This window comes from Natator depressus, chromosome 7, assembly GCF_965152275.1.
Source record: "Natator depressus isolate rNatDep1 chromosome 7, rNatDep2.hap1, whole genome shotgun sequence".
NCBI lineage: Eukaryota > Metazoa > Chordata > Testudines > Cheloniidae > Natator > Natator depressus.
This window is the reverse complement of record NC_134240.1, coordinates 80,522,377-80,545,125: the sequence shown is the minus strand read 5'-3', so window position 1 is coordinate 80,545,125 and position 22,749 is coordinate 80,522,377. Positions and strand designations below refer to the sequence as shown.

Below are 22,749 nucleotides of genomic sequence, written 5' to 3'. Positions count from 1 at the left end.
CCTGTTTTATTGTTACCTAGCAAAGATGTCACTAGTGAAATTACTTTGTCTCATTAATTTGTTCATCTGAATTTTAAAGCAAAAACCTTTTATTCCTTTCTGCATTTATTGATGTGGAGCTGACTCATGGCCTCGCTGCCTAGAAAGTTGGCCTTGTTAAGCAAAGAATGACTTGGTCTACAGTGAGCTACTTGTTTAGCTGCAGCTGCATTGATTGGGAAACAATATTACATGTGTCCATGTCCATGGTGATGGAGAGTGGATCTTGTAGAAGTAACACCTTTTGTTATTAAAAAGATTCTAGTCACAGTAGTCAGTGTTGGCCAATTCACAGAGTAGAAATTTTGGCACTGGAAGAACTAGCTTATTTAATCGACTAAGCTATAAAAATATATATAGTTAAGATTGAAAATCTGGCTTTCATCATACTTGCTCATTGCAAAGTTTTCTTCCTGTCCATGCTTCTCTGCCATTTGGCTGCCTGTTCCCATGGATGTAAAGGCCAGTCACCTGGTCCTCTATTTCCTTCATAGTTAAATTGGCACTGTTGAGGAATAAAAGTGCTTTTAAATAGTATTAACTTCAAGGTAACTTTTAAAAGGTTAAATATTTTGAAGATCAAATAAGGCATGTTCTTCAGAAGGAATTCATGACACTTTAAATTATGTTTTTGCACATCTGTAACAAACATTTAAATTTAATTTTTAAAAATATAACTTCTTCAGACTGAGAAATTACCACATCAGTGTACAGTTTAAGGTAGCCTTTTGAGTTGAGGCCTGATCCATATATAGAAGGTTTGCTTGAGCGGGCCGTAACACTCTAACTATCTTAAATTAATGGCTAATATTACACACGTAAATCTTTTTGCCACTGCAGTGCATGCACGCTAATAGAAGTTCCCTGTGAAGATTTAAATCTTTGGAATTCTCATGGGTACCTGTTTAGAGAAATGCAGCAGCTTATATCTGTTTCTAAAGTAGTCTTGTAACTCTTCAGGTGATAGTTATTTGTTTTTTTTAAATTTGTTTTGCTTTCCTTGTAGACCAAGTGATGGAAAAATAGAAGATTTATCTTGTAATATTGAAGTTGCAGAGTTCCTGGATATTGAGGAGAATATTTGGTCTCCCAGGTTTGGATTAAAGGGCAAGATTGATGTTACAGTTGGTGTGAAAATACATCGCAAGTCTGGAACGCAATATAAGATAATGCCATTGGAGCTTAAAACTGGCAAGGAATCTAACTCCATAGAACACAGAAGTCAGGTAGAAATGTTTAAATGTTCAGCATACACAATTGTCATATACTTGTTTGCACTTGATCTAATAAATGATGGCTGAACCAGTTTATATGTAATATAATTAGGTATTATGGATGGCTTATCATGATCTCAAACCTGTATTTATGAATGAGGAATGTGGAAGTGTTTACAAACTACCACCTTCAAGCAAAGGTTCAGATTTCCATAAGGGAGTGAGGAGGTAATCTCAATGAGTAGCCCCAAGGGAAAAAACCAGGATCATTGTGTGGAGACTGTGTATCTTTGACCTGCAAAACCTCCCACAAAGGCTCTAGGGAAGAGAGAATATTAGCTTGAAATTGTGTTATCTTTCAAGAGATTTCTGCAGGGCTGGATGGGTAACTATTCATTCCTCCATAGCTAATACCTCAGAGTGGCCTCTTCAGGGTCCAGAGATGGGGTGGTATAATATTGTAGAGGTGGCAGAGTTATGGGTATTTACTTCCTGCATCACCAACTAAATAAGCAATTCTCAAATTTCAACTTTTTTAGAGATTTTTCTTATGGAAGAAATCTTTAATGGAAAAACATCAATTAGATGACAAGCATTTATTCTTTGTAATCTTGTTGGCAACGATAAGGCTGCTTATCTGTACAGCCTTAACATATTCACATGACTTATGCAATTTAGGTAAATATCAAAATACACTTTAATACATTTTTTAAATGTCTTCAGGTTGTTCTGTACACCTTGTTGAACCAAGAACGAAGAGCTGATCCTGAAGCTGGATTTCTTCTTTACCTTAAAACTGGCAATATGTATCCTGTGTCTGGCAATCGTATGGATAGGAGAGGTGGTTTTTCCCAGAAACAGTGCTTAACTATCATAAATTCTAAGAGGTTTTTTCCACATTAACGGTTACTACATTGTTCACTCTTGAAAATATTTATACTGGTTGATGTACCACTTCCAGGAACTAGTAAACAGTGTTGAGATAAGTTCTTTGTTTTGACAAGAATGCTTAATCTTCCTGGAATAATTTTGGATATAAAAAAATGTACCCTACACCAAAAATATCTTTATGATGAATACTGTTTATGCTGTGTACGTGCCCATTGCTTGGAGCCCCAAATCAATTAATAAATATTCACTTTTTTTCCTGTTTCTAACTTTGAAAGACTAGTTCACATTTCTTTTCTTTTTTTTTCCTTTACAGAATTACTAAAGCTAAGAAATCAACTGGCCTCTTACTTATTCCACAGTATGTGTAAATCTGTCCTGGGAAATAAGCAAACACAACTTGCCTCTTTGCCTCCTGTAATTGATGATAGTCGGGCCTGTAAATATTGCTCACAAATGCACAACTGCTTTCTTTATAGCAGGTAAAAGAAACTTTCAGACTTTGGATAGTAAACACTTAATTTGTTTAATAAAAAAATAAAAAAAAAAAAAACTAAATGGTTTTGGATTTTCTGTGGTGATTTCACAGTGTTGATTAACGCTTGCCCTGGGTATGCAATGACTTTCTCCAAAGATAAGCATTGTTCCATTGATTCCTCCCCAGCCTTGACAATTTAAGAAACTGTTCCTACAGAGGCTTACCCAACTATTTATCTTTACACTCTGTGAGTAGTCCCACTGAAATCATATACCCAAACCTTTGCAGGGTTGGGGTCTAAATTTGTGATTCTATTAAGGCTTGCCTACACAGGGAATTGACTATCATAGCTATAAGAGGAATAATTACACCAGAATGGCATCCACACAGGGAGTTATGCTGGCATAACTATACTGATATAATTATTCTGCTAGAGCTATACTCGAAAAATTTACCACATAGACAAACCCTTAGTTACTGTTTAGTGCATCCAACTTCTGAAATTTTTCTGCACTTAGTTTTAAAAGTTGAATTTTTAATAACAAACTTTGATTTTTCTTTTGCCTGTCCAACGGTATTGAACTTTATATTTTTGTTTTATCATGATAAAAGAAGAATACAATTAAAGGCAGTCTCAAAGATATTAAATGGGTTTTCAATAAATTAACTTTTATTAATTATAATACAGTAATTCATTTGTATATCATATTTTAAAAATTCAGATTATTTACATCATTTATAAGTGTTGGGTGTAAGAGTAGGAGGAGTAAAAGGAGATTACCCCTAAACATAGTGGCCAAAATTGTATGCCTAAAATTATATGGTGGGGAGATCTGGGCCCACTTGCCTACATTCTGTTTTCTAAATTTAAATCACCTGTGCCCCTGTGATATTTTCCTTTTTAAAGTCAGTCTTGTAGTGTCCTCCAATAAAGACCATCTTAAAGCTGCCTGACGTTTTTAGTTAGGTTAAAAATTGTTTCCTTTCAGAAGTGTTGTTTTCACACATGACACTATACCAAAAAGTCTACAGGTATTGCACTTGAAACAGTTGTGGGGGTGAGTCCATTATGTATGCTATGTAAGTATATATGTAGATTAAATAAGATAAGGGGATTTCGCATTCATAAGACAAAATGATGCTATATTGATAAATATAGTCTTCAGATTCTTTACACAGCCGTGGCTCATTTTGTAAATAGAGATAGCATTCTTTATGTAGAAGACAGAGAATATTATGCTTGAATTATTTGGAAAATAAACAAAAAAAAGTGAACTTTTCATATGTGGACACTCCAAATTATTACTGGGGACATCCAGTCACTAATATGAAAGTACTAATGTAAATAAGGGATGTAGGAACAGGTTCTGTATTTGGAATTTCATGCTCACATGTAAAGATTCGGAATAGGATGCTTTTCCCCTAGGTTTGATTTGTTCAAATAGATATTTTCATTTAGCTTTTGTATTTTACCTTATGGAATTTAGTAAGCATATGTAATCTTAAAAGAAGATGACTTTTTTTCCTTTTTTTAACTTGATGCTTGTGTCTATTTTTAGAGCTGTAGAGCAACAGATGGACAATGTCCTTATTCCTCTTGCTGTGGTACCCATTATTGAAAAAGAGACCCAGCATCTGAAACTGTCTCACTTACAGTATTTCAGCCTGTGGTATCTGATGTTAACCTTGGAGTCACAGTGTGGAGAGGGCAAAAAGGGCCGTAAAAATATATGGCTGATGCCTGCTTCAGAAAGGTAAGATGGAAGTGAGGGCTTTGTCTGTGGACCGCTCTTACCTGCTTGGTTTCTTGTAACTCATTGTGTCTCCTGCAAGAGACAAGATCTTTCTTTCAATCCTTGGGTAAATATTCTGATTATACAGTTACTTGAGATAGCAGGAAGTGCTAGTTCATGTGTTTGGGGTGTCTATCAAAAGCATTGGGCTAGTACATCTGGTGGTATGGTATCACCAACCTGTTAGGTACCTTCTTGGGGGAAGGAGGGGAACCATAAAAGACCCAGGAAGATGATGATAAATTGTGCCTTATCTTCATTCTTATAAAATCACAATACTTTTACTAGCCTCGCCTCCCTTATGTGTGCAGCTGGATATTGTCTGCCACCCCAGCGCCTTGCGCTGCCTCCCTGAATCAAGGCTCTTGACAGGCTGTATTCTGTTCTGTGCCATATTGCTAGTACAGGCTGCTCCATAGGTGGCTGAAAGTGGACTGAGGGTTCATGGTAGTGCATCATTTCCTATTAAAATCTCACTAGCAGCCATGCATAACTTTATTGGTGAAATGCAGTAAGAGATTGTTTCAGTGAAGCATGGGCAGTAAGATTTACGTTTTACTACTGAAGCGCTAAAAACCAAACTTACATTATAGTGCGATTCAACCTTTTATGTTTCAGAATTTAATACTTTGACTTATCATGAGTAATCTCCACTGTGTTGAGAATCTGTAGACCACTTATCTGGGAGTTTCACAAAACAAGCAATGTACTTTTGTTTTGAAGCCCACATATGCTTGCTTCCAGCTTTATCGCTTTCCCTTTTGGGAAACAACATCTGATACGGTAGGATAGAAATCTATAGTATTCATAGATTTCTTTTCTTTTTAAGGCTAGAAGAGACCATTATGATCTAGACTGACCTGCATAACACACACCATAGAATTTCACCAATTAATTCCTGCTTCGATCCCATAACTTATGGTTGCGATAGAATATATATTTTAGAAAGATATCCAGTCTTGAATTGATCAGGGCTTTGGAATGTAGCTAGTACATTTATCTTGGGAAGAAAGACAGCCAATATAGTGAAAAAAACTACTCTAAAACTTAAAATGAATTACTATTAAATCTTAAACTGTTAAAAAGCTATTTCTAGAAAATTACTCAAGGCAGCTTACACTTTTACTTTTAATGTGTTCATAGAGAAAAGGCTGGAGACTGCATTGGAAATGTGATCAGAGTTGAACATGTGCAGGAAGTTTCTGATGGACAATTTCTACATTATTTCCAGCGTAAAAATGGTACCATGCCTGGAACAAACCTGTTGGTAGGAGATAGAGTTGTTGTGAGTGGAGAGAAGACATTACTTGGCTTGTCTGCTGGCTATGTTAAAGAGGTCAATGTGACAAGTATTTCCTGTTTATTGGACAGGTAATACAAACAGAAAAATATGGCTGTTTGAAAGGAAGTGTGTGTGCGCTTTTTTTACAACATAAAAGTAAGCACACTTTGTTTGTTAATGTCCACCATCATAAAAAAACAAAAGCCCCACACTAAATTCAAATAGCAAAACTTGGGCTAGGCCTGAGAACGTGTGTGCGTTGTGTTTTTCCCAGGGAGTTGTCCACCAATTACCTAGGCTGTTAGCTAATAAGCAAAATATTACAGCATGTTTCCAAGCTCCAACTATTTATGACAACAAAATGAAATGCTATTCATAGACTCTGTGGATCTTTATATTATATCATCCTTTCTTCCTTGAATGCAGTGGTGTTGGAATAATTTTTATAGTGGGAATGCTGAAAGCCGTTGAACGAAACTATAGACCCTATATATGATGGAAGCCACTTCAAGCCAGAAGGTGCTGCCACACCTCCAGTACTCCTAGTTCCAGCACCCTTGCTTGAATGCTTTCATCACCAGCGGAATGAGTACTACTGCCGATTTAAATGATCAGGCTTCAGAGTTCTCACCTTGCTGACATGAATAGGGGTAGTTTTATTCCTTCTTGGAGTTATTGTTTCAGGCTGCCTGCGTACGTCAGGCAACGTTACTGACAACAATGCTGTAGGATGTTAATAAGCAGATGTGGAAGCAAAGGCAATTATATTCCTGCTTATTATTCTTATTATGTCTTTCAGGAACTTATCTAAATTCCCTAAGGACACTATATTTAGGTTAGATTATGAAGAAGGAATTTCTGGTATTGATGCCCCCTTAAGAAATCTTTCTAAACTGATGGAGAATTCTTCTGCCAGGTTTGTAGAATTGAATTGTTTTCAAATCTTGTTTAGTGATTGTATAAATGTTCTCACTGATAGTAATTTTGTCTAATTCCTTTTTTTCTCCCTAGTGAAAAGCTTCGTAACTTAATAATTGACTTCCACAAACCACAGTTCATCCAGCACTTGAGCTCTGTTCTTCCTTCTGAAGCAAAGGAAACTGTTGCAAACATTTTAAAGGGTACAAATTATATTTAACTCATAGCAGCTTAAATTATTCTTTATTTTTTGTGGGAATTCTTATATGCATTGACTGATATAATTAATCTGTTTAGAAATATACACCTCAATTGCAAAGCACCTGGCACCTTACATCAATAAAATGTGAGCCTTTCCACTTTAAGGTTCAGATCTGAGCAACTCCAACTTGCCCCTATTTCTACTATTAAATTAGTCCTAAACCAGTAAAAAGGTATGCATTTCTTGTGCATTTATGCTCTTTAGTTTCTTCCTCTTACTGACTATTGGAGGGAGCAGGTTCAAGAGAGATTTACCTTTCACTAAAACATTCTATGGGTTGGTAAAAGGGTCTTAACTGTGAGAACAAACAATAAAAATGACCCTTCAGAGTAGCAGCCGTGTTAGTCTGTATTCACAAAAAGAAAAGGAGTACTTGTGGCACCTTTAGAGACTAACCAATTTATTTGAGCATAAGCTTTCGTGAGCTACAGTGAGCTTTTCTTTTTAAAAATGACCCTGTAGATTCTAATTTCTATAGGGGGCGGCAGAGAGAGAATCATCTCAGGCTTTCTAGCTCAGAGGTGGGCAAACTATGGCTCGTGGGTCACGTCCGGCCCACGGGACCCTCCTGCCCAGCCCCTGAGCCCCTGGCCCAGGAGGCTGGCCCCCGGCACCTACCCCGGTGTCTCCCCACCCCCACAGCCTCAGCGCGCCACTGGCGCAATGCACTGGGCGGCCGGGCAATGCAGTTGCAGAGCCACGGCCTGACCTGGCGCTCTGGGCAGCGCGACTGTAGTGCCGTCAGCCACCGGTGCTCCAGGCAGCATGGTAAGGGGGCAGGGGAGTTGGGGGTGGTGGTCAGGGGGCGGGGGTGTGGATAGGGGGCAGGGCGGTCAGAGGGTGGGGAACAGGAGGGTTGGATGAGGCAGGGGTCCTGGGGGGGGGCAGTCAGGGGCAGGGGTTCCAGGGGCAGTCAGGACAGGGAGAAGGGGTGGTTGGATGGGGCAGGGTTCCTGGGGGGCTGGTCAGGAATGGGGGGGGGGGTTGGATGGGGGGGGGAGTTGGGGTGGGGGTTCCGAGGGTGGTCAGAGGACAGGGAGCAGGGGGTGGTGGATGGGGTAGGAGTCCCGGGGGGGGTAGTCAGGGAGCAGGGGGTGGTGGATGGAGTAGGAGTTCGGGGGGGGGGGGGGGCGCATCGGGGGCGAGAAGTGGCCGGAGGGGCGGTGTCAGATAGGAGGCGGGGGCCAGGCCATGCCTGGCTGTTTGCGGGGAGACAGCCTCCCTTAACCAGCCCTCCACACGTTTTGGAAACCCAATGTGGCCTTCAGGCCAAAAAGTTTGCCCGCTCCTGTTCTAGATTGTAACCAGCACTAGAAGCAAATTATGTAGCCACTGAAACACTGAGGTAGTGTTATGAACTTACAGCAGTCTGTCCGCCCGCGCCCCCCTCCCTCCATTATCTGTAGTGTCCAGGTGTTTTTCAGGCGTAGCCCTAGATGCAGTACCTTGTAGTAATCTAGTCTAGAGGCTAAAAAAATTGTTTAAGGTCTCCATCAGATAGGAATGGGTACAGCCTCCTGGCTGACGGCAAAAGGGGTAGGGGGAACAGAAGGAAGAAGAGCTGTGTGTACTTGGGTAAAAAATGACTCTAAGACTGCAAAACACACTGATAAAGGTTGAAGATCATGACTTCTAGTAGAAAGTGCACTTGTAACATGTACCTATTAGTTTAAACATTTCTTCCTGCTTATCTCTTTCAACTGAGGCTTTGTTTACACTACCGTGCTTTTAGAGACAAGGCTGTGCCACTACAGCTGTGCCGCTAAAAGGTGTGCAGTGTAGCTGTTTGCAGAAGGAGAAAGCTCTCTTGCTAGGGGAAAAAAAAACAACAACTTGGACCCCCCACCCCGGATGAGCGACAGCAGGAGAGCGCTCCTGCTGACAAAGCGCTGTTCACACTGGCACTTTGCGTTGGTAAAACTTTTGTCATTTGGGGGTTTGTTTTTTTGTTTAACACCCCTGAACAACAAAAGTTTTGCTGAACAAGTTCCAGTGTAGGCAAAGCCTGAGTTTTAACTTAGACTGGGGAGCTTGAATCTGTTCTGTACTGGGAAAGTGAACTCTGTTCTAATGTCTCATTTAATAGCAAGATGCTCTGGCCTGCATCTTTTTATCTAGAAATATTTTTATCTGAAAATTTTTATCTAGTTCAGGTTGCATATAGGATTAACTACAAGTATTTAACTTTTTTTCTTTTTCTAATTAAAGGTCTGAATAAGCCTCAGAAACAGGCAATGAAACAAGTGCTACTTTCAAAAGATTACACGCTCATCGTGGGTATGCCTGGAACAGGAAAAACTACTACAATATGTGCTCTAGTAAGACCATAATGTGACCTAATGTTAGAAGTAAATTGTTAATTTAAAAGCTTGGAGGGCAAGCATCAAATAAGCTGTATATGAGGTGTCCTCTTCACAATTAAGGTTTATACAGGACTGCTGTCTGTGTCATTTACATTGAAACAAATATGGAACCAGCTTTACGATAAAGAACATTAGCATTAGTAGAATGACAAAATGTATCCTTCAGGTCAAGTGGGGGGTGGGGGTGTGTGTATGTGGTTTTTTTCATCACCCCTGGAGGTGGGTGATGACATTGATCACTTTACAATGTTTTAATGGTGTTAAAATACTTTGGCACCAGACTACAATAAAATCTTCCAATATTGAAGCAGATCTGAGGTTTGGAAACAAGCACTTCATTAGCAGTAGTTCTGGTGTGAGACCCAAGGTTTGTCTGCACTGGGATATTAAGTGCTGGTGTAGCTGCACTCGTGCAAACTCCTAATGTTGGCCTGATTTACACTGGTGAAGCTTATCCCGTACAAATTGTGCTGCACTGGTTAGAGACAGAGGGTTTACACTGATGGATAAAATTCCAGTGTAGTCAAGGGCCAACTTAGGAATCTTTGTCCCCTCATCTGACTTTTTGGCTTCCTAGGTCCAACACCAATTTAGAAAAATGTAGACTAATTTATCCTTTTTAGAAAGGAATTACTGATTCCTATGTTCATGATAATATCTGGGTTTTTTCTTTTTTCTCTCCTTGCTACTACTCCTATTTTAGGTAAGAATTCTTTATGCCTGTGGCTTCAGTGTTCTGCTGACAAGTTTTACACACACTGCTGTTGACAACATCCTGCTGAAGTTAGCCAGGTTTAAAGTAGGATTTTTGCGCTTGGGGCGAGCTCAGAAGGTTCATCCAGACATACGGAAGTTTACAGAGGAAGAAATTTGCAGATCCAAATCAATTAAATCTATAACTCATTTGGAGGAACTCTATAACAATCAAGTAAGAAGAATAATGTTCAGTAGTCCTGCAACATATTCAGGGCAATATAAATGAGTGTATCTATTACAAATGCTGTACAGAGACAAAACTTACCTCAGAAGCATCTGGGTGGCTCAGTGATCAGAAATGAGATCCTCAATTTATGTCACTAATTCAAGTTTGGCCATTGTCTATTGTGAATCAGGTTACCATCTGAGTGGGATTTTTTAGGGGGGTGTGTGTGAAAAGGGGGGCATTTCTCTTGCTCGTGTGAAATGAAATGAGCTGGTTAGTCATGGTTTGCTTCTATTTGATGTCCTATTTGTAGAATAGTAGTGCCTGAAGATCTTTGACTGCGACCCCATTGTGTTAGACTAATACAATAAATATATATACACTTATGTACCACTAGGACTGTCATTGCCCCAGAGAGCTTACAGAAAGTGTTCACATCACAAAAAACTCCATTAGTTGTCTTGTTGGTAGGCTCCGTGAGGAAGCAGAGGACTGAATTGATATGGGAAGTGGCTTACGTTTTTATCTTTGATCACTTCAGTCAGGATGCAGTTAAGGCACGTGAGTTGGGGTGAAGAAGATTGCACTGCCATCACCATGTCTGTATTTAATCTAGAGAACAGGGATACTGACACTTCCTGGAGGTACCCAGAGTTGATGCACTTTGCTACCACCTGCCCTTAGCATGAAGAAGTCTTGTTTGTGCCTGCCATGGATCAGCACTCCCCTCTCCCCAAGCCACTGGCAACAGAAACACTCCCCTCGAGGCCCCACTATCAAGCCCTCCGAGTGTGTCCTTAGAATGTTCAGCCCCTGGTCCATTGGACACTTGCAGCATATTCCAAAGAAACAGTACACCCCAATTTACCAGTTCTACCTCAGATTACTGCTCTGCTTAACTAACAGCACTTACGTTTGATTTAATGGTAAATAAATCTGTTTATTTCACAAAGCATAGCAATTAAAGTAATACAAAGCAGAAATTTTGGAAACAAATGTTTACATACAAAAAATAACATACATTCTGAGCCTAGACTTGATTAATAAGATAGTCTCATGTCTAGTAGAGTATCGCTCACCCAAAATCCTTGCAGCGTTACATAGCCAGCTGGCTGTGACCCTTGTTTCATGAGACAATCCTGCTATAAGTTTGCCTCATAGATGAAAGATTCAGTGTCTGGAGTTGCACTCCAAGTTATACAGGATCAATCTTTTGTCTTGATTCATAAGCAGGATGCCCCGTTACTGTTTTTCTTCCTGTAGATTTCCTCTTGTAAAATTCACAATATCTCAATGCACCTCTTGCTCAATATGCAGATAGGCATACAGTGTACTGTAGGTATATAATACTCAAGTGACCAGACAGGGAGATGGATGTCTGTTGTCTTCTGCCTGAAGGGAATATCTCTGAGGTAGTCATTGCCTGGTGACCTGCCTTAGCGCTACAACTTTAAGAGCATTGTTTTCAGGATAGATATTAAACTCCTTAAATATTAGCCATACATATATTTTGTCAATGATTATGACCACCAACTTGCTCAACAAAAGATCTCCGATGCCATCCTTTGGTCAACTATTATGCAGCTATCTGACCCAGGGGATCCCTGTACAACCTATGCACCCCTGTACCTCCTGCCAGTTAACACCAAGTGATCTCTGTCACAGACACCAGTCTCCAGGGCAGTCAGTCCAGCACTAGGTATAGCCTGAGCTCCATATTTGTTAATTAAATTTTAAATGTAAAAATAGCATCCTAAACACTTGGCAGGAATGAATCATGAACTGTATGCTAGTCTCTATATTCCAGAACTAAATCAGCATATTGTAAAGTTTTTGGATTATATTTTACTTTTTTTTTTTTTTTTTAAATGTAGCTTTATTTGATTAGAGGTCACAGACTTATTAATGTAGAAATTGTATTTAAAATATGAAATGGGAAAAGGGAAGAAAATGCCTTTTTATCTGTAAGATATGTCCAAATTTTCAGCCAGTAGTTGCAACAACGTGCATGGGAGTAAACCATCCAATTTTTGCTCGGAAACTGTTTGACTTCTGCATAGTGGATGAGGCTTCTCAAATAAGCCAGCCAATCTGCCTGGGGCCACTCTTCTATTCACATAGGTTTGTGCTGGTAGGGGACCATCAACAGCTACCTCCACTTGTACACCACACAGAAGCAAGGTAAGATAAAATGCTACTGGAAAAACATGAAGTGTGTGTGGTGTTAGGGCAACAAGTGGACTTTCAAGGCACTGACTTGCACATCTGATTTTGTAACAGAGATCTTGGCATGAGTGAAAGTTTGTTTAAGAGACTGGAACAAAACAAGAATGCTGTTGTCCAGTTAACTGTGCAGTACAGAATGAATAGGTATTTAAAACTATTTATGTCAGTTACTAGTGATTTTTTTTTTAATGTAAATTTCAATCTATAAGACATGAAACTGCTTTTTGTTTTTAAACTCCATAGTAAAATTATGTCATTAAGTAACAAGTTGGTGTATGAAGGCAAACTGGAATGTGGCTCGGAGAAAGTGTCAAAAGCCACTGTTTTCCTGCCAAACTTAAAAAACTTGAAGTTGGAGCTGGAATTATTTGCAGATTCTTCAGAAACATGGTTGAAAGAAACATTTGAGCCAAACAATCCTGTGTGTTTTCTTAACACAGAGAAGGTAAACTTTGCTTGCATACTTTCCTTTATCTTCACGCTATCCTGCCTTCAAAATACTGTATTATTTTTATTTTGTTGTTTGTGGCCCATATTTGCAATATAGTTAAATTGTTTAAAGTTAAAATTCTTATGACTCTTCCTTATCAACCTTGTATAACTTAGAGTATAGGCAATGGTATGTAGTCTTGAAAAGGGCTCTTCCAACTGTATGCAAAGTGTTCCGAACTTCAAGTGCTGCATTAACTGAAATGTAGTCAAAAGACATTCTCATCCTTGTTGTATGCTTACACTGTACAGCTACTGCTATAAGCACCACACTTCATGGTGTACAGGCAAAAAGTCAGTTCAGAAGTCTGATCCTAGGCTATCTCGAAATGTTTAGCATCCAGCATCTTTAACATTATGAAAAATCTTTGTGTTTTTGTTTCTTGAACTGTACTAACTTCATTAATATTGAGCCAAATCCTGCACTCCGTTACAAGAATGCAACATCAGTAACATTACTGGAAGTTGTGAATGTGTAACCAAATAGTATCCCTTTCTAACCCTTAGCAAATTGTTTCTGAAGGTTTTCCATGGGGCAGATATGAGTTGCTTAGTGCAGGAGGATGAATGTTTCCAGCTGCAAGGCAGATTGTGACACTCTGGTTTTAGGGAATTCTTCACAAAATCTTTCTCTTTGGACTGTACCCTCTACATAATCTGCCTTGCTGTTGTTCTGTACCTGACCCTGGGCTGGAAGGTAACTTGCAGGACGGAGTGAATTACTTTTGGAATGTGTGATGATCATTCAAGGGGACTGGAGATGGAATGATCTCCAGGGAAGGAAGGTGGCTGGATTGGAGCACTTCAGTGGTTGTGGGACGAGGATGAGTGTTGTGGGCGGAGAACTTTGTGCTCTATCCATTATGCCACACTGCCTAAGGCTATGTCTACACTGCAAAATAAAATGACCCCCAATGAGGGGTGGTAGCTTTGTTGGTTGGAGAGCTCTCCCCAGCCCGACTAAGCACTGTCGACACTAGCACTTTTCATTGGTAAAACTTTTGTCGGTCAGCGTGTGGTGTGTGGTTTTGTTTTGTTTTGTTCCCCCCACACCCCAACTGACAAAAGTTTTTTACTGACGAAAGTGCAATGTAGGTATAGCCTAAGCCCTGTAACGGAGGCAGCAGGGTGTAGTGGTTAGAGCAGGTTATTGGGAGTTGAGGACTTTAGAGTTTCTCATCTCTAAAACTGATTTTAGTCCCTTCCATATACTCTACAATGGCTTTGCCAGTCTCCATGGCAATTGAAGGAAGTACAGATCTTTCCTCTGAGCCAGGGCTTGGTCGACTACCCCTCAAAGAACTCTCCAGAATTTCCAGCCTCCAAGCAGCACAGACAGCAGACTCCAGATCTCCCTTCGTAGCACTTTCACAGGATCTTGTCCATGTCCCCTTCTCTGGCTGGCTGCCTGCCAGAAAGATTTAACTAATTGTATCTCAATTTCTTCATTGGCTTTAAGGATTTTATTAACTGTTAAAGAATATTTTTTGTTTGGCTTTCTGAGGAGAGTGTGAAGGTACAGCACCTCTCCTTCCCTCTTCTATGCCATTTCTGAATGCTGCTGGAACTCTGCTTCAAGATGGCATGTGGTCAGTCTCCATGCTAAGATGGTTGAGTTCCTTTTTAATTGTACATGAGTATATTGAATCCTCCCCCCAGTGGTCGTTTACTGCTTTCTACCCAGGGTTGTTTTTTCCTGACTGTTGCTTGCTTCTCAAGTAGTTTGAAAGAAAGAGAAGTTTTTCCTCCAGGAAATTCCTAAATTTCATTTATGCAGCCTAGTGTCTCCCACAATTCTGTGAAATCTGGGCTGTTCCCCTACCTTCTACAGTTGTGGAGATGGTTCAGCATCACAGTGTAGCCTGTGTTGTCCGTGCCTCCAGAACTCCTGTTTCTGTGGCAGCTGTTAGCAGTAGTTTGCTTTGCTGCTGACCAATTCCTTTGCTAACTTTGATTCTTAGTATGTTTTCAGGAGTAGTAAACTTCTCCTTTCCTGGATCAGGTAATTGGCAGCATGGTGGCCTCAGCTACCTGGATCTGCTTGCAAAGCACCTTCCCTCTGACACAACCTGCTGCCCCTCAGGCAATAGGAGAGCTGTCCTGGAAACATAAGGCTAAATAAAAGCAGACCTCTATATTGAGGCAGCATTTACAGTCTCTTCGGAGAGCAAATTATTCCACTCCTATTTGTAGCCATTTGACCCTGAGGAGCTGCAACTTCAATGCAGAAAAGCCTGATCAGGAGCTTCTGAGCATTTTGGGGAGAGAATCGAAGGACAAGGTTGGCGCTGTCTGCCTAGCTCTTGGGGGTAAATTCTGCAAAAGACCCAGAAGGAAAAGCCCTTTTAGAATCCTTGAAGTCTCTTTCCTTAGCCCAAGATCCTGAAGGGGGTCCACAGCTCCCCCCAAGACAGATCTGGGGATTCCTATGAACAGACCCCATCTCCCACGCAAAGGGACTGGAGACCCAAAAGGGAGGACACAGAGATACATCTAGAGGATTCCAGGCTCTTGATAAAAAGGGCCGCAAGAGACCTTACCCCAGCCACAACAATGCAGGAACCCCAGCAGAACAGGCAAAAAGAGCCAAAAACAAAGGAAGTATAAAAAGGAAAAAAAAATATAAAATCTAAATTTCATCCTCTGGCACTCCTCCTCCTCCATTGAGGGAGAATTTTCTGATTCAGGCTTTGAGCAGAACAAGGAGAAAAAACAGCCAAGGTTTTTTCTCCAAGCCGAATTTGCTACTGTGTGCAAGAAAATGGCATCTGCTGTACAGCTCCAACCAGATGAGAATTCAAAGAGTGAACACCTGCCAGGGAAATCCCCACCTCAGAAAGCAAATTCCCATGCACCCTTCCTTTTGAAGATGTAATCAGGGATTAATGGGAACACCTTGATAAGGGAAAGCATACAAGCAAAACATGCACTTAGCATTTTTTACAGTATTGATCAGAAATACCAAAGGTAGAGACCACCCTTAAGAGGAGTTTTTGGTTTTCTCAGCTGTTCTGAGCATCCATGGATGCTTTCTGTTTAGCAAGAGCTGCAGTAGCCTGACTAAACTACCTAAAGGCCCTGGATGACCAATATCATCCTGACTTCAGGACTATCCTTAAGAGACTGTCCCTCGTAAGTGCTAGTTGCAGATGGCTCAGTGAACACAATGAGGTTCTCAGCCAGGGACATGGCATCCAGATCAGCAACCCGGTCTGTTTTAGTGCACTTGGATAGCAGATGGCCACTCCAAACAAATCAAGAAGTCTTGCACATGATCTTACAGACACTTGGCCTCCCATCTGTGGATCTGTTCACCAGGAACAGAAAGCTTGACACAGTATTTTGCAAGAGAAACAATTTATAGATCAGTAGGTACACATGCTCTTTCACACAAGTGGCTGAAGCGCTTTCTTTATGCATTCCCACAACTTCTGCTTGCAGAAAGGGTGATTGAGAAGATAAAAGGAAAGGAAGCAAAGTTGATCGTTCTACCGCCACACTTGCCAAGCAGATAATAGTTTTCAGATTTGGAGACTTGGGTTAGGTTCCAATGCCTACAGTATCAACCAGTGAGTCCACAAATCCTTCACCAAGGTTCTAGTCTCTATTCAAATACAAGTTGCCTCCAAGTGACAACGGAGCTATTGAGAAGAAAGCATTAAGTGCACTCTGTTTATCCTCCAAGGTGAAGCAGGACTGTACTGGCTTCCACGTGGACTTCAACGCTAAAGGGCTACTCCTCCATCTGGGCATGGTTTAGCTCATGGTGCCAAGGAGACAGAAATCCCAAGGACCCTGGAATTTCACCTATTCTAGATTTCCTTCAGAACAGTATGGACAAGGGACTGTTGCCCAACACTGGAGAACGTTAGTTGTCAGATTTAAGCAGAGTCTTAACACACTGTGTCCTTGGGCTCCTCAGCTGAAAGTTTGCAGGCTGCAAGATTTCTCAGAGTAGCCAAACTGGCTAAACCTGCAGACAGACCAAGCTACCTAGGTGGGATTTACCACTGGTGCTAAAATCCCTAACCACCTATCCATTTGAACCGTTCGGCCTTTCTAGTTTAAGAAACCTTGCTTCTTGGTTGCTAGCATGTCTGCTAGATGTGTCTTGGATTTGGCAGCTCAGGAACCATACTGTGTCCCCCATGATAACAAGGTGGTTATAAGGACTCCAGAATTTTTCTTACCAAAGGTGAATTCCTCTTTTAATTCTAGATGTCCCAGGAAATGAGCTTCTCATCATTTTTGTCCAAAACAGAAAAGGTGTGGTATAATCTAGATATACTTAGAACACCAAAGATCTACCCTCAGGTGCACTGAATCATTGAGAAGATCAGGCTCCTTGTTCATGTTCTTTCACCTGGAGTTCCAAGGCCTTCAGGCTTCCAAACTATTCCTGGCCAGATGGATTAAATTGTTATGCATTGTGGTGACACAAAAGGCACCAGGTAAACCTGTTCTTGAAGAGGTGGGTTTTAATTCTTTTGGGATCTCTAGCAACATCTTGAGCAGAATGATATGTGCCTCAACTGAGGAAACTTGCAGGACAGCAACATGGTGTTCTATCAACACCTTTATCAAACACTATAAGATGGACTTTCTAGCTTCTTCAGAGGCCTCCTTTGGCAGGAAGGTGCTGTATGAGTGATCCAAACATAACTTGCTATTTTAGTTTCAAGGGGAGACTTCTATATTTGTCTGTTTCTTTGTCTCTCCCTTACTACTTACTTTCCAAGGATCACAAAATTGTGGGAGATGCTTGGCTATGAAATAAAACTCTTTACCTAATTATCTTTTTGCTAGCAGCATCTCTTCCAATTCTGCCCTCGCTAATATGACTTCTATAGCCAAGAGGCAACATTTATTTTGTCTAGTTTGTGAACCAGGTAGCCTACTGTAGATAGTTCACTGCTTGGTATTAAGGTTATTGTTGATGATGATTATGTGCTAAGAATTTCTACACAGCTTTGGAATGACTCTTTTGGGCGGCAGCTGGAGAAGGGGGGCATGACCAGCATGGGCTGAACAATTTCCAAAACTGTAGAGAGTAAGGGTACAGCCCAGGTATCACAGAATTGTGTGAGATATTGCTAGAAGAAAGGAAATAAATAAGAAACTTTTCATTGTCAAAACTCTGTTGCAAGTGGCTTCAGTTGAAGAGTACTTACAAATTTTATTTCTAAAGCTGAAAAATACAATTATTCTGGAGAGTTCTTCCTGAGGGGTGGTCCTAAGACCAGGTTCAGTTTAGAAACAAAAATGGTCTGCCTCCAGTTACCATGGAGACAGAATCCCTACTGTAAAGATTAACATGGAAGTTCCTAGAAAGAAAAGTCAGATAAGACAGAATTTTCATTTTCTGTGACATTTGGACAAGCCACTTTGTGCTTCAGTTTCCCTGTTGTAAAACAGGGATAGAGCCACCTGGGTAAATTGCTTTGTGATTTTTAGGATGAAATGTGTGATTTGAATATAAACAGTTTTACATGAGCAAGTGTAATACAATTTCACTGAACTAGTGAAAAAAATAACTTGTTACATAGAATAGTCATTTGACTTTTTATACAGGTTCCAGCACCAGAACAAGCAGAAAAAGGTGGTGTAAGTAACATGACAGAAGCGAAACTAGTACTCTTCCTCACCTCCTTCTTTATTAAGGTATCTTTCTTTTAATATGACGTCTGGAGGGAGGGCAAAATAATTGTACTTTTAACAATGGTATAAAACCACTGCAGAATGCAAATCTGCATGTTCAGGAATGAACTGGAACCTCAAGAGTAAACTGAAGGCTGGTTGAATGGCAGTCTGATGCATGGGTTAGAATTCAGGATCTCATTTTGTCTTCTGTCCCCAGCCTGGCTGGGCCTAGAGTGCATTTGAGGCAGCATGTTTGGTCCTTGAAGGAATGGGGAAATGCCTCTTCTTCTTCAGGGACTTCTAGAGCGAACTTTGAGTGGCATTGACTGACATACTCTGGTGAGAGCTATGTTCAGCCTTCTGAAGGACAATCAGCTACATGGGATTTTTTTCAAGTATGAAGTGAAGAGAGGTGGAGAGAGAAAAAAAAAAAAAAATGAGGACTTTGAGGACCTCTCCCTCCTAAAGTGCCAGGGAAGGCCAAAGCTTGGGGCCTGATTTTAACTAATAACTGCTTAGACTTCCTTTTGATAAATGATTAGTCATATTCTGTAGCATTGGGAGTTCCTAGAGGGTCTCTTGGGTGTAGAACAGAAGTGGGCAAACTGTGGCCTGCGGGCCACATCCGGCCTGCAGGACCGTCGTACCCGACTGCTGAGCTCCCGGCTGGGGAGGCTAGCCCCCAGCCCTTCCCCTGCTGTTTCCCCTCCCCTGCAGTGATGCCGCTGTGCAGGTAGCACCCACCCACCTCCCAGGCTTTCCAATAAGCCTGTCCTGCCGCTCTGAGTGGCATTGTAAGGGGGTGGGGGAAGGAGGGGGTTGGATAAGGGGCAGGAGGTCCCAGGGGGCAGTCAGGAGACAGGGAGTGGTTGGATGGGGTGGAGATTAGAGGCAGGGCGGTCAGGAGACAGGGAGCAGGGGGGTGGGATGGGGTCCTGGGGTGGTGGGGGGTCCAGGGCGGGGGGGACAGGGAGCAGAGGGGGTTGGATAGGGGGTGGGGTCCTGGGGGGGCAGTTAGGGAAGGTTGGTCCCAGGAGGGGGCGGTCAGGGGACAAGGGGGGGGGCTGGATGTTTTGGGGGTTCCAGGGGGCCTGTCAGGGGTGTGGATAGGGGTTGGGGCAATCAGGGGACAGGGAGCAGGGGAGGTTGGATGGGTGAGGGGGGCAGTTAAGAGGTGGGGAGGGGGAGGGGGCCAGGTTGTTTGGGGGAGGCACAGCCTTCCCAACTCGGCCCTCCATACCGTTTTGCAACCTCAATGTGGCCCTAGGGCAAAAAAGTTTGCCCACTCCTGGTGTAGAACATACCCCAAACTAACCACACTGTCATGTTTTCAAATCACTCTTTTGCTTTTTCTTTCTGTTAAGGCTGGCTGTAAAGCTTCAGATATTGGTATCATATCTCCATACAGACATCAGTTAAAGATAATTACTGACTTGATGACAAACTCATGTATCAGTACAGTGGAAGTAAATACTGTGGACAAATACCAAGGAAGAGACAAAAGTATCATAATAGTATCTTTTGTTAGGAATAATAATGATGGAAATGTGAGTGGATCATCTTTGACTAAATTATTCAAAGACATTTCACAAATTTTGACTGCCATAATGGAAATCCTTAAAATAAGACATTAATACTTTTTACTGAACATGCATGAATGTATTTTAGTCATAATTACATCTATAACAATTGCACTTACACTGGGGAAATTGAGTGGCTAGTTGGCATTTACAAAGTAATACAGACGGATTAAGGACGTTTTTGTTAAAATGCTATTTTTAATTATTTGTATAGTGTCAACAATTTGCTCAACACTTTGATAAGATGCTTGTTTTAAAATGAAATATTTTAAATTTTAAATTTAGTTCATTCATACTGTTTTTGGCTTTGTTTCTTACACGTGGACAATGAAAATGGATTAATGGGTTTCACTTTTGTATATAGTGTTTCTAACCACTTTTCATTTTTTTTTCTCCTCCACTAGCATATTGTGTTAAAGTTTGGGTTGGAAAAACTTAAGAGTGGTTAAGAATGTTATATTAGAATTAAAATAATTGGACAATTTATGTTGGCTAAATTTTTTAATGCATCTTATAGAAACATAATTTGGAACCAAATTTGACATGTGTTCCTTTTTAAGAAATATATGCAAATTCCTTGAGATTTAAAAATTTGAAGATGGGTTGTACTTCTACACTTTTTTTTCATTCTTTTAAAAAGTAGGAATTTAAGAGAGAGAAAATAATTATATTCATTTCAACAGCTTGGAACACTTCTGATGGACTGGAGGCGTCTTAACGTTGCTATTACAAGAGCGAAGCACAAATTAATCATGCTGGGTTGTGTTTCATCACTGTGCCTCTATCCTCCTTTAGAGAAGTTACTCTGCCATTTAAACTCTGAAGCCATGATATCCTTTTCCTGTGCACTTCTGTATATCCTGATACTCTTGCTACTGGTGTTGGATAAATATGTTCTTCTTAGTTTTAATATTTTAAAATGTGATGAATTACAACAGTTGAAACTGCACACTTTTTTTTATTGAAACAGACTGGAATTATATGCTGAGAAGCATATATACTACAGAGAGTGCTTTCAAGGGAAGGAAAAGGTGCTGCTAGACTGGGGCGCTCAAGCTCTGTAGCATGAGAACTGCATTTTCAATTTGTATATTTACAGTAAATATACATTATTCTTAGAATAGACCAACTTAATATTTGCCCATATTTGTAACTTACATTTCTGCCAACAGCTTTCCATTTAGTAGTGGATGTTATGGTGAAAGTCCTCTTTGAACATTAAACTATGAAACAATTTAAGTAAAATACTTTGTGCAGTGGTCCCTATCTCAGTGCTGTAGAATTCCATGTTTGCAGCTAGCCCAGTGGTTTTCAAACTTTTGTACTGGTGACCCCTTTCACACAGCAAGCCTCTAAGTGTGACCCCTCCCATATAAATTAAAAAAACCTTTTTTTTTTTTTTGTATATTTAACACCATTATGGCTGGCTGCAAAGCGGGGTTTGAGATGGAGGCTGGCAGCTCATGAGCCCCCATGTAATAAGCTCGCGACCCCCTGAGGGGTCCCGACACCCAGTTTAAGAACCCCTGAGCTAGCCCATTTATTCAGTAATTTAGCAGTTGAATAGGCAGCATCTCAGAAAGAACAGGGAACACCTTGAAGATGTTGTTTCTTCATCTTGAAAAGTTGTAACACTCTATTGAATTAAAGTCCTGTTTTTCAGTATGGTCTTCCCCATTGGCTATTGCTGCCATGATACATATTCTGTTTTCTCCCATGATTTGTGATCAACACCAGCAACCAAAGGAGGCTACTCAAATGCCATTTCCTTGAATGTTGGGTCTTGTGTGTCTAGTGTCAGAAGTTGTATCTGTAACTGAGCTGTAGCAAGATTTGGGGTAAATGTTTCAGACTCTTCAAGATACGCAAATTGTGGCCTGTACTATATAGTCAACCTGTATTACAGTGGAAAAAATTACCAACTAAACCTATTAAAGGGGTATGCTTTGGGTCCAGCTAATAAGTGAGTCCAAACTTTGTAATTCTCTTCCACAATTTGCAAATCAGCTTCAATTAAGGGTTTGTTTACAGAATGTGGCAAGGGTCTCTAAAGGGGTGTGACTTGCAAAGCACTCTAACTGCCTTGCGTTAGAACCTGGTGAGGTGCCCTAAAATTTGGCTGGGCCAAATCTGAGAGACTGGTGATATGACACTATGCACCAGGTTGCAAAACTCAGAGTGGGGAGCTGGGCCCAGCCTCATGGGATAGAAGCTGCTGCTGCAGGGTGAGTGCAGGGAGAATTCACTTATCAACCCTCTGCATACGAGGCTGGGAGAAGTGTGTTTGCCTAGGCTCAGTGATGGGCTAATGTGCCCCTGGACATGGCACCCCATCTAGAACCTTCCTGTGATCCAGACATACTGTTTGGGAAACACTGAGGCTACACTTTTTAAAATTTTAAACTAAAGCTACATCAGAACAGGCCTCCTATTTAACACTGTTTTTCTACCGATGCATTTTATAGTCTGCTAGATGAGGTTAGCATGTCAACTTTTTATTTTCTCAAACTTGTGGAGGGAGAGGACATGTATTTAAAAGGAATTGTATTGATAGTGTAATAATTAATAAGGTGCCTAGAACTGCAAAAATGCTATCTTTATGTGCATAATCTCTCTTGTTAATTGAGTCTTTTAGTTAGACTTCATACCTTCTCA

The 22,749-nt window shown here is 40.8% G+C and overlaps 1 protein-coding gene across 2 annotated transcripts in view; it reads left to right on the top strand.

The window, feature by feature from the left end:
- The window catches only part of DNA2 (DNA replication helicase/nuclease 2), a 36,424-nt gene that overhangs the window by 12,301 nt on the left and 1,374 nt on the right, over nt 1-22,749 (top strand). Inside the window, exons 6-20 of one of the 2 annotated variants that reach the window (XM_074958892.1) lie at nt 1,046-1,265; nt 1,977-2,094; nt 2,458-2,623; nt 4,179-4,373; nt 5,556-5,783; nt 6,494-6,610; nt 6,706-6,815; nt 9,083-9,192; nt 9,941-10,165; nt 12,147-12,340; nt 12,440-12,529; nt 12,629-12,830; nt 18,446-18,535; nt 19,879-20,061; nt 20,778-20,926. In XM_074958892.1, coding sequence (XP_074814993.1) covers nt 1,046-1,265; nt 1,977-2,094; nt 2,458-2,623; nt 4,179-4,373; nt 5,556-5,783; nt 6,494-6,610; nt 6,706-6,815; nt 9,083-9,192; nt 9,941-10,165; nt 12,147-12,340; nt 12,440-12,529; nt 12,629-12,830; nt 18,446-18,535; nt 19,879-20,061; nt 20,778-20,926 — 2,397 coding nt within the window. Of the gene's footprint in view, nt 1-1,045; nt 1,266-1,792; nt 1,932-1,976; nt 2,095-2,457; nt 2,624-4,178; nt 4,374-5,555; nt 5,784-6,493; nt 6,611-6,705; nt 6,816-9,082; nt 9,193-9,940; nt 10,166-12,146; nt 12,341-12,439; nt 12,530-12,628; nt 12,831-18,445; nt 18,536-19,878; nt 20,062-20,777; nt 20,927-22,749 lie in introns of both variants that reach the window. The other variant, XM_074958891.1, reaches the window with a different exon arrangement.